Source organism: Sciurus carolinensis, chromosome 19 (genome assembly GCF_902686445.1).
Source record: "Sciurus carolinensis chromosome 19, mSciCar1.2, whole genome shotgun sequence".
NCBI classification, from domain to species: Eukaryota; Metazoa; Chordata; class Mammalia; order Rodentia; family Sciuridae; genus Sciurus; species Sciurus carolinensis.
The window spans coordinates 10,683,403-10,700,135 of record NC_062231.1 but is presented as its reverse complement, the minus strand read 5'-3'; the positions used below and the strand labels follow the sequence as shown (position 1 = coordinate 10,700,135).

General features: G+C 38.6%; 1 protein-coding gene across 1 annotated transcript; it reads right to left on the bottom strand.

The window, feature by feature from the left end:
• Nucleotides 1-13,360: 13,360 nt before the first annotated feature.
• Nucleotides 13,361-14,256, bottom strand: LOC124971204 (vomeronasal type-1 receptor 90-like). The gene is given in 2 exon segments (XM_047534986.1): nt 13,361-14,013; nt 14,016-14,256. Coding segments are annotated over 2 exon segments (894 nt in total).
• Between the last annotated feature and the right edge of the window lie 2,477 nt (nt 14,257-16,733).

Sequence of the window (16,733 nt, the reverse complement as noted above, 5' to 3'; positions counted from 1 at the left end):
GTTTTAGTTTTGTGCCGTCCAATTTATTGCTTTTTCAATTTAATGCTTGCACTTTAGAAGTCTTATGAAGGACGTCAGTTCCTGAGCCAATATGTTCAAGTGTTGGGACAACATTTTATTCTTCTATGTGCATGGTTGCTGACCTAATTCCTAGGTCTTTGATCCACTTTGTGTTGATTTTTGTGCAGTGTGAGAGATAGGAGTTCAATTTCTGTCTACTACATTTGGACTTCCAGTTTTCCCAGGACCATGTGTTGAATAGGCTATCTTTCCTCCAGTGTATGTTTTTGGCATCCTCACCTAGTATGAGATAACTGTATTTATGCATTTTTGTCTCTTTGCCTTCTGTTCTCTTCCATTGTCTTCATGTCTGTTTTTGTGCCAATACCAAGCCATTATTGTTACTGTAGCTCTCTAGTAGAATTAAGAACAGGAATGGTGATGCCTCCAGTGTCACTGTTCTAAGAATTGTTTTGCTAACTCTGGGCCTCTTATTTTTCCAAATGAATCTCATGATGGCTTTTCTGATATCTATGAAGAACATCATTGGGATTTTAATAGCAATTGCATTAAATCTGCATAGAGCTTATTGTAGTATGGCCATTGTGATGTTAGTTTTACCTAACCAAGAACATGATAGATCTTTCCATATTCTAAGGTTTTCTTTAATTTCTTTCTTTAGTGTTCTGTATTTTCACTGAAGAGGTGTTGCACCTCTTTTGTGAGATTGAATTCCAAGTGTTTTATTTTATTTTTTTACCTGTGGTAAATGGGACAGTTTTCCTAAGTTCTCTTTCAGCTGACTCAACATTTATGTATCAGAATGCATTTGATTTATGTGTTTTGATTTTATATCCTGCTACTTTTCTGAATTGGTTTATGAGTTCTAGAAATTTTCTAGTGGAGTTTTTGGGAGTCTTCTAAATATAGAATCATGTCATAGGCAAATAGAGATAGTTTGAACTGTTTTCCTATTCATATCCCTTTAATTGCTTTCTTTTATCTGATTGCTCAGGGTAGAATTTCCAGAACTGTGTTAAATAGAAGAGGTTAAAAAAAAGGCATCCCTACCCCATTCCTATTTTAAGAGGGAATGCTTTCAATTTTTCCCCATTTAAAATTTTGTTGGCCTTGAGTTTAGTATATATAGCTTTTACAATGTTGAAGTATGTTTCTACTATCCTGGTTTTCTGGTACTGAAAGGATCCTAAATTTTGTCAAATGATTATTGTGCATCTATTGATAACTGTGTGATTCTTGTTTTTAATCTATTGATATGATGAATTATGTTTATTGATTTCCATGTGATAAGTCCACCTCATTTCCCTGTGATAAACCTCAATTGGTCTATCATTTTAATATGCTTTTGTTTGTAATAGGCCAGTATTAATTTTTTTAAAATTTATTCATCAGTGTTATTGGCCCGTTTTGCTTTCCTTGATGGATCTTTGGTTTCAGTAACAGGTGATATTAGCTTCATAGTATGAGTTTGGAAAGGTTCCCTTATTTTCTATTTCATGGAATAATTTGAGGAGGACTGGTGTTAGTTCTTTAAAGATCTTGTTAAACTCAAATGAGGCTCTGTCTGGTTCTGGGTTTTTCTTTGAGGTATTCTTTGATGGTGCCTTTAATTTCATTGCTTGATATTTATTTTGTTACTTTTTCTGTGTTCTCCTGATTCAATTTGTTTAGGTACTATGTCTCTAGACATTTGTCAATGTCTTCAGGATTTTCTCTTTTATTGGAGTATAAATTTTCAAAATAGTATTTTGTTTTTTAAATTTTTATTTCAGGAGTGAATGTCATAATATTTTGTTTTATTTTTTTAAACAGTTTTGTCATTGTAGATGTGCAGAATGCCTTTATTTTATTTATTTATTTTTATGCAGTGCTGAGGATCAAACCCAGAGCCTTACATGTGCTAGGCAAGCACTCTGCCACCGAGTCACTGTCCAAGTCCTATGATATTTTCTTCATAATCTTCAGTAATTTGAGTTCTTTCTCTCTTTGTAATTGTTAGATTGGCTAAGTGCTTATCAATTTTATTTATTTATACCAAGAATCAATTTTTGATTTTTATGAACTTTCTTGGTTTGTTTCAATTTCATTGATTTGTGGCTCTGATTTTTAATTATTTCCTGCCTTCTGCTTTTTTTTTTTTTCAGTGCTGGGGATTGAACCCAGGGCCTTGTGCTTGCAAGGCAAGCACTCTACCAACTGAACTCTCTCCCCAGCCCATGCCTTCTGCTTTTTTGATGATTTCTTTTATACCTAGGACTTTGAGGTTAAATGTTAAGTTATTTGTGGACTTTCTATCCCTTTAGTGAATGAGCTCAATGCAGCAAACTTTCCTCATAGAACTGCCTTCATAAACAGATGAGGCAGACAAGTTTCATTTTAAAGCACTGTCCCCCATATGGAGATAAACTCCTTTCACTTATTCCCTATGATACAGTTACAAAAATACTGAATATTACAATAAAGGTTTATGGATAACAAAAGAGACAAATATAGAAACTAGCCTACATCAGATAATCTGGCACCAAAATACTCTTATGGCATGCTTCTTAGGATTGTTCTTTATTCTGACCTCTGTTGTCCCCCCATGCCACCCAAGCAGCCAAACCACCTTTAATACCTTGAAGCATCATCAGTCATGTTTAGATACTTTGAAACCCAAACTGAGACAATGGAGAGAGACACAGTTTCTCCCATGAGTTTCAGACAATTTTGCAGTATTTCAAATGATCAGTTGATTCATTCTTTTATTTTCCAGGTATTTGTTGAGTGTTTACTAGACATTCCAATAGGGCTGAAGATGACGTGATAGAAAACCTCTATCTTTGCCCCCATGCTATTGTGTTTGGTGATCTATAGGTTTTGTTTTTGTTTGTTTGTTTTTGTTTTTTGCAGTGCTGGGGATTGAGCCCAGGGCCTTGTGCATGCGAGGGAAACACTCTACCAACTGAGCTATATCCCCAGCCCTTTATCTATAGGTTTCTGCAGAAGTCAATGGAGGATCATGCTTCTGTCCTGAATAATTTTTATGATTTTATCAAATGTCATCTTCTATTCATTTCAGTCCTCCCCCAAAGGCTGAAATTACAGAAAGGTCTCAGTGGCCACTTGTACTTTGGTTGGAGTGGGGTTGATGATCAACTGTCTTGGATGACCTTAGTGTCCTTAGTTCTAATTATCAATATCACAGATAGATCCAACAAACACTTTGAGAGGAATTTTTTGTGTGTGTGTTGTGCTGGGGATCAGACCCAGGGCCCTGTGCTTAACCCAGGGCCCTGTGCTTGCAAGGCAAGTATTTTACCAACTGAGCTATCTCCCCAGCCCCGAGAGGATATTTTTCTATTAAAGCATGTTGTGTGTTTACTCATAGCATTGCATTAGGCATCATGGCCTAATGATCATAATCTCTGGATATCTTAGGACTCCAGAGGGACTCCTTTGGCCCTGGGAATTTTTATTACATGTACTCCACCCAGGGATATTGATGGGACATCTCTTCCAACCTAGGAATTCCTGAAAGTTGGATTAAGGCCAACTTGGACCAAGGATGTGCAGGGTCTTAAGTCAAGTGAGAGGTCAGGGAACAAATCTCTGTTTCTCTCATATCTTTCATGTCTGGGATGGTCAGACTCAGCTCAGTATATGCATTAGTGTGACTAGAAAGGGGCACATGACAGAGGGGATACCTAAGGTGGAATAAAAGAGCAGAAGGTTTCTTCCACCTGAGTCATCCTCATAAACACCCCTATATGGGGATACTACACAAAGTCCTAGCTCTGTAGTCTGTCCCCTTTCAATTTTGATTCCCCATAGCAGATTTACAGAGTTCCTATGGGTACTTACTACTTCCATCAAACAGAACAAAATGATAGACACCATTGTATGTTGTTTTTAAAGTGTTTCTCATAATAGTTTCTATTAATGTATAGCACATTCAAGCCTATATTTTTCTTGTATTCTAGAAGTGTGCTATATTTCACTATTTGAATTCCAGGAGGGTAATTGCCCATTGGGTTATTGATTACTGATTTCACTACATGTAAAAATTTTGGGGCAATTTGATTTTGCCTTCCAAGTGGATGTTGTGGATAAATAAGGAATGTTTTATTTTTTTTAAAAGAACTACCTTCATAATATCCCATAGATTTTGACATGTTATATCATTATTCTCATTTACCTTAATTCATTTTTTAATTTCATCTGTGATTTCTTCTGCTACCCAGTAGTCATTCAGTAGTGTATTATTTAGTCTTGTTGTATAAGAGTAGTATCAATTTTTATTACATTGTTGATTTCTAGTTTCTTTTCATTATGATGTGATAGAATGCAAGGTATTATCTCTTCTTTTCTGTATTTTCTAAGAGTTGTTTTTGGCCTAAAGTATGGTTGAATTTAGAGAAGGATATCTGTGTGTGATGAGAAAAAAGTGTATTCAGTCACTGATGGATACAATATTCTATATATGTCTGTTAAGTCTAAATTATTAATTATGTTTCTTAGTTCTCTAACTTCTTTATTTAGTTTTTGTTTGGAGGATCTATCCAGTGATGAGAGACGTGTGTTAAAGTCACCTAGTATTATTGCTGTGGTCTGTTAGATTCTTGAAATTTAGAAGAGTTTGTTTGATGTATGTAGATGCTTCACTGTGGCATAAGTATTTATGATTATTATGTCTTGTTGATGCATAATTCCCTTAAGCAGTATAAAATGATCTTCTTGGTCTCCACTGATTAACATTGGCTTGAATTCACTTTCTCTGATATGAGGATAGAAATCTGTTATTTACAAGATCCTTGTGAATAATGTGTTTTTTCCCATCCTTTTCCCTTCAGACTGTGGATATTTGTCTATGTGGTTAGTTTCACAGAGACAGCATATTGTTGGATTTTGTTTTTTAAGATGCCAGTCTCTGTCTTTTGATTGATGAGTTAGCCATTTACATTCAATGTTGTCATTAAGAAATGACATTTATTCCCTATCATTTTGATTTATTTCTGGTTTTTAATTTCATTTAGTTTATCCTTTGACCATTCGTCTAGTGTAGCTTCACCCTCTTCTGATTTTCATTTTTATTCTCCATTTGTTCTTCATGAAATGTTTTATTAAGTATGTTTTCTAGTGCTGGCTTTCTAATTGTGAATTCTTCTAAATTTAGTTTATGATGGAAGGTTTCTACTTCATCTTCAAACCTGAAACAATATTTCTAGATATAGTTTCATTGGTTGGCATCTATTTTCTTTCAAAACTTGGTATATATTATTCAATGACTTAGCTTTTAGTGTCTAAGTTGGTTTACCTCTCAGTGTTACCAGGTGTTTTTTTATGGCCACTTTAAAAATTCTACTCTTTCTCTGCATGTTGGGTCTTTTCATATTTATGTGTGCCTAAGCTGGGTTTGTTCTAGCTTTTTATGTTTGGAGTCTTGTATGCCTCTTGTATTTGATTTCCCATTTTATTCCTAAACTTTGAAAATTTTTCTGATAGCTTTTTAAAAAATGTGTATTCCTTTAGTTTATATTTCCAAGCCATCATCTACTCTGATGCATCTTAAATTTGGCCCTTTCATATTATACCATATTTCTTGAAAATTGTGTTCATGATCTCCTAATATCTTTTCTCCATGGTCCACTTTATTTTCAAAATTATATATTTTGTCATTGTTGCCTGAACTCTCCCTTCCATGTTGTGGGGTCTGTTGATGATTATTTCCATTAATTTTTAATTTGGTTTATTGATTCTTACACTTTGAAGATTTCTAATTGATTCTTCTTCAGAATGTCTATCTCCATATTGAAGTGATTTTAACTTCTTGTATTATATCTCAGATTTTATTCCTTTTATCATTTTTCCCTCATAGATCAGTTTAACCTCCACTGTGATATCAATGTGGTCTATTGTTAAGGTATTCTGTATTGTGTGGGATGGTTTGTTCCCTTGCTTTTTGATATTATTTGTGTGTCCACCCATCTATCCAGATGGATCTGAAGCAGCAGAATTTCTACCCTATGAGGTTATAATATGCATGTAGGTCTCTAGTACCTTACAGATTTGAGTGGAGCACAATAACTTCAACAACCTTTGCAAAAAATAGCAAGAGACTAGGTATCTATTTCCTATCATGATTCTACAATGTAAGCAGAAATAGTAGGATCAGCAATTTCCATCAGAAAAACAGTAATCATAGATTATGTGTAGCATAAAATGAAACAATAGGTATTCTCTATGACTTACCCCATATAGTTACAGCTATAGCATCAGTGGTAGGAACTGGCATCATATAAACCAATTACTGTTGAGATGTGTTAAGGATAAAATAATTAAGAGAAAGAAGAAGAGATATGAGGGTAGTAAAGTGTGGGATGGGGGATCTTGTCCATCACTGCTTGTGTTTCTCATGGATACTGCCCTTCCTGGCCTCCTGGAGTCAGTTGCTAAATGACACACAGAAGGTGCTCAAAATGTGCTGAACCATATGCTAATAAAGTATTATCATCAGCTGCACTGTGTAAACAAAAAGAATGTTTCTCAGAGTTGAGCGCCATGGTCCAAGTTCCATTGGTGATGTGAAGCCCTGAAGTGACCAGACCATTTGTCCCTCAGTCTAAGCAGTGTTCATGACCACAGCCAACTCTATAAAACCCTTTTCCTTCATTTCAGACAGAGTTTTCAAGAAGCAGCAGAGTAGCCAGGTGGGTCATGTGGTGGCAGGTGTAGGAATGAATTTGATTGAAGAACATGGCTAATCAAGAAGAACAGAGACATTTGGGATACTACAGGATGTCAGTGGGATTAGTCAAGACAGACCACCACTGAGATTTGTGGTGTAGGTCCTGTGAGGTAGGTAAGGTTGACTCTCTGATGTGCGTATGGAGTTCTGAATAAATTGTGCAGAAATAATCTATGAGGGTTCTCAGAGTGTTTTTGAGTGACAATGCTGACTCCATTGTGTAGAAAGCGTCCTTTGAAGTGAGTAGTGAAATATCTCTCAGATGAGTATGAAGAACACCCCAAATTATAATGGGAGGATAGTTTGAGGAGTGTAGAGAAAATCTCTTAAATGTTCAAGGAAGGCACCCAAAGGAGCATCCCAAGGGCTCTCTGAAGTGTATAGGTACAGCTCTTGATGGTATGCAGGGCGGGATTGTTGAGAAGTAGTGAGGTCTGTATGAAATGTGTACTTTGGGTTTTCTGAGGTGTGTAGGAATGGCATTCTGAGATTTGTATGGAAGGCTATATAAGATGTGAAGGGAGCACTCTCTGGGTTGTATAGTGTGGGTGATCTTAGGTGACTGTAAAGGACACAAGGTACATAGGGACAACCCTCTAATGTGAAGAGTGAGAACCTTTTGAGATAAGTAGGGAGAACACACAGCAGTTTACAGGAGGGCTCTATGAGGTGTGTAACAGGGCTTTCTGAAATGTAAAGTGAGGGTTTTCTGTGGTGTGTAGAGAGGCTGTATGTGATGTGTACTGAGGGTTCTCTGAGGTGTGTAGGAAGAGCCTTGTGAGGTTGTAGGCATGGTTGTAGTGTGGATGAAGTGTCTCTAAGGTGTGTATGGATAGCCTTCTGCAGTGTGTAGAAAGAGCACTCGGTATGAGTAGGGAGGGCATTCTGAGGTGTGAACAGAGGTGACTGTGGTGTGTAGAAATGGTTCTCTGAGGTGTAAATTTAGGGCTCACTGAGGTATGTAGGGAGGGCCCACTGAAGTGTGTAGGTTGGCTTTATGAGGTGGGTAGCAAAACCTATTGATGTGAGAGTGCAGTTTTAGGTAAGTAAGGGTTGTTTGAGGTAAACTGGGAAGGTCTCAGTGGTGAGTAGAAAGGACTTTCTCAGGTGTGTAGGGAGGACACTGTGACATAGTAGAAAGGACTCATCCACATGTGTAGGTACTGCCCTTTAAAGTGATTAGTGAGATTTCTAATATGATTAAATGGGAAAACTGAGGTGTAAAAAAAAGTGCTGTATGAGTGTGTAGCAGGGCTATCTAAAGTGTGAAGGAAGGACTTTCTGAACTTTGTAAAGATGCTGTGTGTGGTTTGCAGTGAGGGTTTTCTGAGGTGTGTAGGAATGACATGAAGAGAGTAAGAACTGCTCAATGAGGTGTGTAGAAAGCATCCCTATGTTGTGTATGGATGGCACTGCATGTGTGTAGGAAGGGCTTTCTTATTTGTGAAGGGAGGGCACTGTGTTGTGTGGTTAGTAGTCTCTGAGCTGAGTAGGGAATGCTGTCTGAGCTTTGTAGTGTAGGTCCTCTGAGGTGTGTAGGAGGGATCTTTTAGGGGTGTTAGAGGGTTTTTGACTAAGAGTACTAACTCAGTTATGTAGAAGAAACCACTGATGTGATTAGTGAGATTACTCTGAGATGAGTAGGTAGAATACATTGAGTTGTGATGGGAAGACATTTTTGGGGAGAGTAGAAGAAATCTCTGAGGTGTTCATGGAAGACAATCAAAGGAGTATTGTGAGGGCTCTCTGAGGTGTGTAGGTACAGCTCTCAGTGGTGTGAATAGAGGAATTTGTGGTGACTGAGTGTCATCTGAGATGTGTACTTAGGGTTTTCTGAGGTGTGTAGGATGAGCATTCTGAGGTATGTATGGAAAACTTTCTGAAATGTGAGAGGAGGACACTTTGGAGTTTGTAGGGAAGACTCTTTGGGTGTCTAGAGTGGGAGTTCCCATTTATTTAGGGTTGCTCAATTAGGTGTGGAGGAAGAGTCTCTAAGGTGTGCATGGATGGCACTTTGAGGTGTGGAAGAAGTTTCCTTTTTGAGTAGGGAGGGATCATTTAGGTATGTAGGGTAATGCCTTTGAGGTGCATAGGAAGTGCTCCTTGAGGTGTGAAGGGAGAGCTTTCTTAGGTGTGTAGTGGGGGCTTTCTGAGGTCTGTAGGGAGGGCACTTTGAAGTGTGTTGCAGGACCTTATGAGGTGTGTAGGAGAATTTCTTGAAGTCACTGGAAGTGTTCCCGTAAGTGAGGAAGGAGAGTTTTTGCAAAATATGGGAAAGACCTGTGTGGGAAGACAAAAGGGCTCTGAGGTGTGCAGTGAGGGCTCCAGATGTGTGCAGCAATGATGATTGATGTGAGTAGGGAGGGCTTTCTGAGGTGTGTAGGGAGGTGACTTTGTGTACAAAGCACTTTCTGGGGTGTGTAGAAATTGTTCAATGAGGTGCAGAAAAACCCTGTCTAGGGTGTATAAAGATGGCCCTGTGTAGGAAGGGCTTTCTGACCTGTGAAGGGGGCTCTGTGGTGCATAGGTTGGAGTCTCTGAGATAAGTAGGGACAGCTCTCTGAACTTTATAGTGTAAGTTCAAATGAGTTGGGTAGAGAAGGTTCTCTGAGCTGTGAAGGACTCTCTGATGTTTGGAGGGACTGTTTTTGAGGTTAGTAGTGAGGACTTTCTGACATTCATAGTGAGGGACCTCTGATCTCTGAAGGACATTCTGAAGTTTGTGTAGAAGGCTCTCTGAAATTGTGAAGATCTTGCTGGTGTGTATTGGGTGGGCAATTCAAGGTGTTTAGGAATTGCTCATTGAGTTGTGGAGGAAGTCTGTCTATATTGTGCATTCTATGGCCCTCTGAGGTGTTTAGGAAGAGCATTTGATGTGAGTAGGGAGGGTTTTCTGAGTTGTGTAGGGAGGTGTCCTTCAGTTGTATACTAATGGCTTTCTGAGGTGTGAAGGGAAGACTCAGAGCTGTGTAGAGAGATGTACTTATGAGTAGAGAGGTCTACATGAGGTGTGTAGGCAAGTTTCTTTGAAGAATGTAGAAAGGGCTTTCTGAGTTGAGAAGGGAGGGCTCTCTGAGGTATGTCAGATGTGCATGCACAGGAGTAGATTGAGGACTTACTGAGGGATATAGGGGCATCTCTCTGAGTGTATAGAGTGGTCTTGAGGTGAGTAGTGAGGGCTGACTGAGATGTGTAGGGAAAAGCACTCGTGTATAGGGAGGAATCTTTGAGGTTTGTAGGGAATGGCCTCTGAGCAGTGTAGGGAGGGCTTATTGACATGTAGGAGGGCTCTATTAGGTGTGTCAGGGGGTGTTTTGACATGTATGGGTGGGCCCTCTAAGGTTACTAGGAATGGTTCACTAAGGTTTATAAGGAGGGTACACTCTAGTGTGTATAAATGGCTCAGTGAGTTGTATACAGAGGAAATTCTGAGGTGAGTAGTGAGAGTTCACTGAGATGAATAGGGAGGAAACACAGATGTTTCAGGGAGGCCCCTATGAGTTGTGTATGGAGGGTTCTATGAAGTCTATAGGAGGTCTTCATGAGGTGTGAAGGAGGGCACTTGACCCAAGTTGGGAGTGTGCCCTTAAGTGAATAGGAGGGCTAATTGAGGTATGGGAACATCCTCTATATAGAATAGAAAGGGCTTTCTGAGGTACATAGGCAGTTGAGTTTGAGGTGTGTACTAGAGACTCAGGTGTGTAGGGAAATCCTTTGATGTATGTATGGAGAGCACTCTAAAGTTTGTAGGAGGGCTCCATAATGTGAGTGGGAATGTTCCCTAAGATGAATAGGAGGATTAGTTGAGGTTTATGGGGAAGACTTCTGTGGTGAGTAGAAAGGGCTCACCATGGTGTGTAGGTTCTGTCATCTAATATGAATAGTGAGAGATTTCTGAGATGAGTAAAGAGGAAACACTGAGTTTTGAAAGGAGGGCTCTACTTGATGTATAGCAGGGCTCTCTGAAGTGTGTAGGGTTTGCTCAATTATGTGCAGAGGAAGCATCCCTAGGGTGTGTATGGATAGTCATGTGAGGTGTGTAGAAAGGGTTTTCTGAGGTATGAAGGAAGGGATCTGTGATGTGTGGGTGGAGCCTCTGAGGTGAGTAGGGAGGACTTTCTGATCATTTTACTGTAGAATCTATGAGGTGTGTAGGGATGGCTCCCTGAAATGTGAAGATTGGGCTCTCTGTGGTGTGGAGGGAAGGTGCTCTGTGGTGTTTAGGTTCTGTCATCCAATATGAATAGTGAGAGATTTCTTGGAGAAAACTCCAAGATGAGTAGGGTGGGCTTTCTGATTATTGTGGTATAGTTTCTCTGAGGTGTGCAGAATGGCTTTCTCAGATGTGAAGATAGGGTTTCCTTGAGTGTATATGGAGGGCTCACCGAAGTATGTAGTGAGAGTCATCTGAAGTATGTGGGAGGGCTCTTTAATGTGAGAGGGCGTGCCCCCTGAGGTGCATAAGGAGGGTTATTTGAGGTGTATAGGGAAGGCCTGTGGTGAGTAGAAAGGACTCTCTGAGATGTGTGATGGCTCTCTGAGGTGAGTAGAAGGGACATTCTGAGATGTTTAGTGAGAGCTTGCAGAGTAGATTGAGAATTCACTGAGGTGTGTAGGGTATGCTATTGGGGTGAGTAGTGAGGGCATTCAGAGATGTGTAGGGAGGGCACTCTGAGATATGTTGGGAAGGATCTCTGCTTTGTAGGTAAGAAGCTCTAAGCTGAGTAGGGAGAGCTTTATGAAGTGTGTAGAAGGGCTCTATGAAGTGTGATAAAGGGCTCCTTCATGTGTGTGGGAGAACCATCTTCAGTTAATAACTACAGTTAATAACTCCCTAATAGGGAGGACTCCCTGAGGGTTATGTGGAAGGCAATCTGAGGAGAGCATGAAGGGCTCAGTGAATGGGCTCTGAAGGGACTTTTGAGATGAGTAGTGAGAGTTCACTGAGATTAGTATTAAAGATGTTGAAGGAAGGACTGTCTGACGTGTGGGGTGATTACTCTCTGCAGTGTGTAGGTAGGACTTGCTGAGATGAGTAAAGTGGTCTCTGTTTCATAGTGTGGTATCTGTGATGTGGGTGGGGATGGTTCTCAGATGTGTAGGGAGAGATAAGAGATGCATAGGAATAGCAGTTGATGTGAGTAGGGAGGGCTTTCTGAGGTGTGTAGGGAGATATCTTTGTGGTGTGTAGGAAGAACTCTCCGAAGGGCGAGTTCCCTGAGGTGTGTAGTGAGCACTCACTGAGTTATGTAAGCTTGGTCCTCTGAAATATGCTGGAGGGCTATATGAGGTGTGTAGGCAGGCTCCTTGGTGTTGAGTAGGAGGGCTCCCTAAGAGGATTTAGGAGGGCTATTGGGTGTATAGGGAAGGCCTCTGTTTTGAATAGAAAATGCACTGTGAAATGTAGTGAGGGTTCTCGGAGATGAGTAATAGGGCACTATGAGGTGTTTAGTGAGGGTTTGCAATTGGATAAAATGAGGACTCAGTGAGGATTGTAGGGACATCTTTCTAAGGTGGCTTAAAACTGCTGTTGGAGTAATTAGTGATCCCCAAAATGTGTATTGGTGTACACTGAGTTGTGTCATGAGGGAGAGCTTAGGTTTGTAGAGATGGGCCTCTAAGCAGTGTAGTGAGGTCACTATGACATGTGTACAAGGGTTTTATGAGGTGTGTCAGAGGGCTCCTGGATGTCTGTGGGAGGGCCACCTCAGGTAATAAGGTAGGACTCACTGAGGTATTTATGGAGGGCAGTTTGAGTTGAGCAAAGAGGGCCCAGTGAGGTGTGTATAGAGGCACTTTTGAGGTGAGTAGTGAGTTGGTTCTTTCTAAAAATAGTTTTAGTTGTAGATGGACACAATACCTTTATTGTATTTATTTTTATGTTGTGATGAGGATGGAACCCATTGCCTCACGCATTCCAGGCAAGTGCCCAACCACTGAGTCACAACCCAGTCCCAGCATTGATTCTTTAGTGACTGACAGTTCAGCTGCAATAATATCTCCAAAGTTCATGAGATACTCCCTCAGGCATTTATGTTTCTTTTCCAGGCTGAATAATATTCCAAGGTGTGACCAGAGCACATTTTGTGTATACATTTATATACTTTTATGCATTGACTTGTTTTCAATGTAGGTAATTATTAGAAATGCTACTATGAGAATTGGTGTACATACTATAAAGTGAGTCCCTTCATTCAATTATATTTTGGCAGATCAATAAAAAGACATCTGGTGGATCACTTGATAATGAATGGCATTGAACATTGACATATTTAGCTTGACAAATTACAGCTAACTGGAGCATTTACTTAAAAGTACTTTACACTCAATGTATTTATAAGTGGTTAACCCATGCCTTGAAGGTGACACACAATTCATAAGAATCACTTGCTGACACAAAGAAGATATATTGTGCCTTTGTATTAAATCAAAAAGGTCCATTATTGACATTTCTATGACATTTTTTTCACATGTCTCAAAGTAAACAAATTTAACAAAACATGCATATCTCCACATTGATTTAATTCAGAGAGCATATATTCTATGCCATGATTTATTGTTCAGAAGCCAGTATACTGGCAGATTAGGAGAACTTGTTTATCACTTAGTAAGTTAAATATATACTATCTTCCCCCAAAACCATTTCAACAAGTGAATAATTTGTTTTTCAGTACAGAGGAGCAGAAAAGGACTTGTGGTTGCATAGCCACTTGCCACCATCATCTGGATAGAATGACAAACAGGGTCATTGTTCCACATAGTTCTTGAAGAGGAGAAGATGCAGTCCAAACAGTACATGAACACAAAGAAACTCATGAGAAGAAGGATGATCCAGGTGGCCCTCTGTACAGGGGATGCTTTTGGAGAAGGGCAGGTACTGTGAAGTTGCTGGATGTGCCTCTTATGCCTGACCAAGAGGGTCACCATGTACCCACTCGAGAGGGCCATGAGCCCTATAAGAAAGACATCCCGGAATGCACCTAGTATAAAAAATAAATGCCTGAGGAAGTAACTCATTGGTAAAATCATGCAGGATTCAGTAATAAATATAAGACCATGTGAAGTCACATTGAGGATGACAGTAGAAGAGAATGAGAAGTGAGCACTAAAGGACATATAGAAGACCCACAGGAACACAAGGGAACACAAAATCTGATATGGAGGTTTATATTTGAACTTTTCCAGGCAGGAGCTTCTGGGGCTGAGGGTGATGGCCTGGAGGACACTCAGCAGGCAGGTGGCACAAATTGAGAGTCCCCTCAAAACTTGTGCAAATAGATTAGTACTTTACATTTTATGTCATCCCAAATATTCTGAGACACAAAAACATCTGTAGTTATGAACCCCATAATTATCAGCATCCCTATGTGGATTAAGGCCAAGAGACAAATGATGAGGTCAGTGGGCTTCAGCCTGTGCTGGAGAAGGAGCGTGAAGATGTGGAAGAGAAGAAGGATGGTGTTGGCTGAGATCCCAATGCCAACTTCAGAGAAGAATGCATATCTCATACTAATAAAATCATATAGTTGGTTGGTCACTTCATCTTATAGGCAAGAAATCACATAGTGTATATCTTAGGAGAAAATGAAGAAAAAGTCTTTATTTCAAATAATATCACTGTCATGAATTTCAACCTACACTCTTACCATCAGGAAATGGTAATACACACACCCTTTTCTCACTTTAGCCCTCAAGTCTCTCTGACACACTCCAGGTTCCATTTTGCTAATAATACCAAATCATGTCAAAGTATGTAAATATTTTTGGACTCCCACTGTACACGAGCTTTTCTATACATTCAGAATTACCATTTAGTTTTGAAAATAGTTCACTTATAATCTCACCTTGAGATTTTCCAGGGTAGTGTCTTACTTGTTTTTCATCTTTCTCTTCTTGATTAAGTACCAGGTACACATGGAAACTCTACAATTTTTGGTGAATTCAAATGGGAGGATTGCATAATAATAGAGAATTCCAGAACTCTCAAGAAATTAATCTCAATGGAGTAGTTGTACACATAACTATATTATTTCAGTGCTGTCTTTATTCTGGTTTATAACCAGATGTAATATCCTTAATACAACTGACCCAGTATTAAGAGGTATGCCCTCTATGATACATTTTTTGAAATTTACTTTATAATTTTTCATTGAGTTCAAGTGTGACCTTGATGCTAAATATGACCATCTCATCTATACAATATGAGCAGTCATTTTGCCTATCTTCTAGACAGGTTAGCCATTATGTTTAAATTTTTCAGTTCTTCATACCTCTGACTTGGGAGATTATCTTGGTTATTTTAATAATGACCACCTCTTTTGCTGCCTCAGTAAAACCTCCATAATGTTAGAACTTCTTAGCAATTTGTTCAGAAAGATCTCTGGTGGTATTTTCGGAATCTGTTTGAATTCCAATATAGCTTTACAGGTTAGATTTCTGTTATTATAGAATAACTATCCTATGTGAGTCAAGTTCAGTTATCAAATATTACTAAGAATATATCCTAGTGTTTTCCCCTCAGTCATCTAGAGTCAGAGTGGTTAGTAAAGTCACAGTTAAAATAGATTCAGAATCATTCCATTGTAAGGTTTCCATTAGAGAAAAAGCATTGGATCCAAGACTAAAAGATCTACCTCCTAAAGAGTTCAAATTTTCTTCTCTTTTAAGTAAGCAGTTCTCCAGATGAGAGGCCCAAGAACAAATGATACAGAAAATTTGATGTCGACCTACTGGTGGAATATTTTCTCTACATGACATTTTTGTGCTTTAATTCAAGTGTCTAAAATAGTAGGTACCTACTTTAAATTATTTACAGCCACATACTGAAAAATAATAATCATCAGAAAATCATGCATGCGAGGCTAAATCATTTCAGAACTCTTTGAACTGTAGACCTATAAGGCAAGATATTAAGAAAAAACAGAAAAACTATTCATGAACATGGGACACCATATAAAAATCTGAAGTGATGTAGATACTTCATTAAAACATTAAATTGTTGATTTTTCTTTATTTTAATTTTTACTTGGAATCTACTAATTGTTCTTGGATATGGGACCTAGCATTATAATTTAAGGGTGTGGGTGTACAATGTGTATACAGTGTGTAGTGATCAAATCAGGGCAATTTCCATCTTCTCAAATATTATCATTTTGATAATTGAAACCTATATACTGTTGTGTTTATTATGAGTTGTATAAGTGATTGTCATAGACTATAATCACCCTATTATGCTATAAAACCTAAGAGTTAGTTTATCCTGTTAACTATTTTTAGCATTCCTTACCCACCATCTCATTTCTTTTCTTATCATAGATCTAGGAAACTTTTCTTTTCTCAACTTCTGTGTGATCAAGTTTTTCAGTTTCAATGCATGAGTGCCAACATACATTATTTGTGGAAAACTAAAACTCTCTACCATCACTAGGAAAAGTCAGTCTTATCCCCAGTTAATGAGATAAAATTTTCTGCTTTTACTCATTCAGTGTTTTGGTGTTGTCTCCAATGATAAGTCCAGAAAAAAATAGAAGATATAAATCAATTGTCCATATGTCTAAGCTTTTAGGGGTTACATTTGATCAATAGGACATAATTCTCTTATTTTGTGACATCTGTGTATATTTAAATGGCTTATGCTCATTCTTATAAATTTATTTCACATATCAAGTGTGAATATATTTATAGTGTAAGTTTAAATGTATACATATTAGCATGGGTTAAATAACTTTAAATAATTGTACTAGGCCAGGCGCTGTGGCAAATGCCTATATTGCACTGACTCAGGAGTCTAAGTTAGGAGGATTGCAAGTTGAAAGCCAGCTTCAATAACTTAGCAATACCCTAAACAACTTTGTGAGACCCTACCTAAAAATTTTATAAAAGGACTGGTGATGTGGCTCAGTGTTTAAGTGCCCTGGATTCAATCCTTGGTACTAAGAACAGACAAACAAACTTTAAAAATTGTCTTCTCTGAAAACACACACAA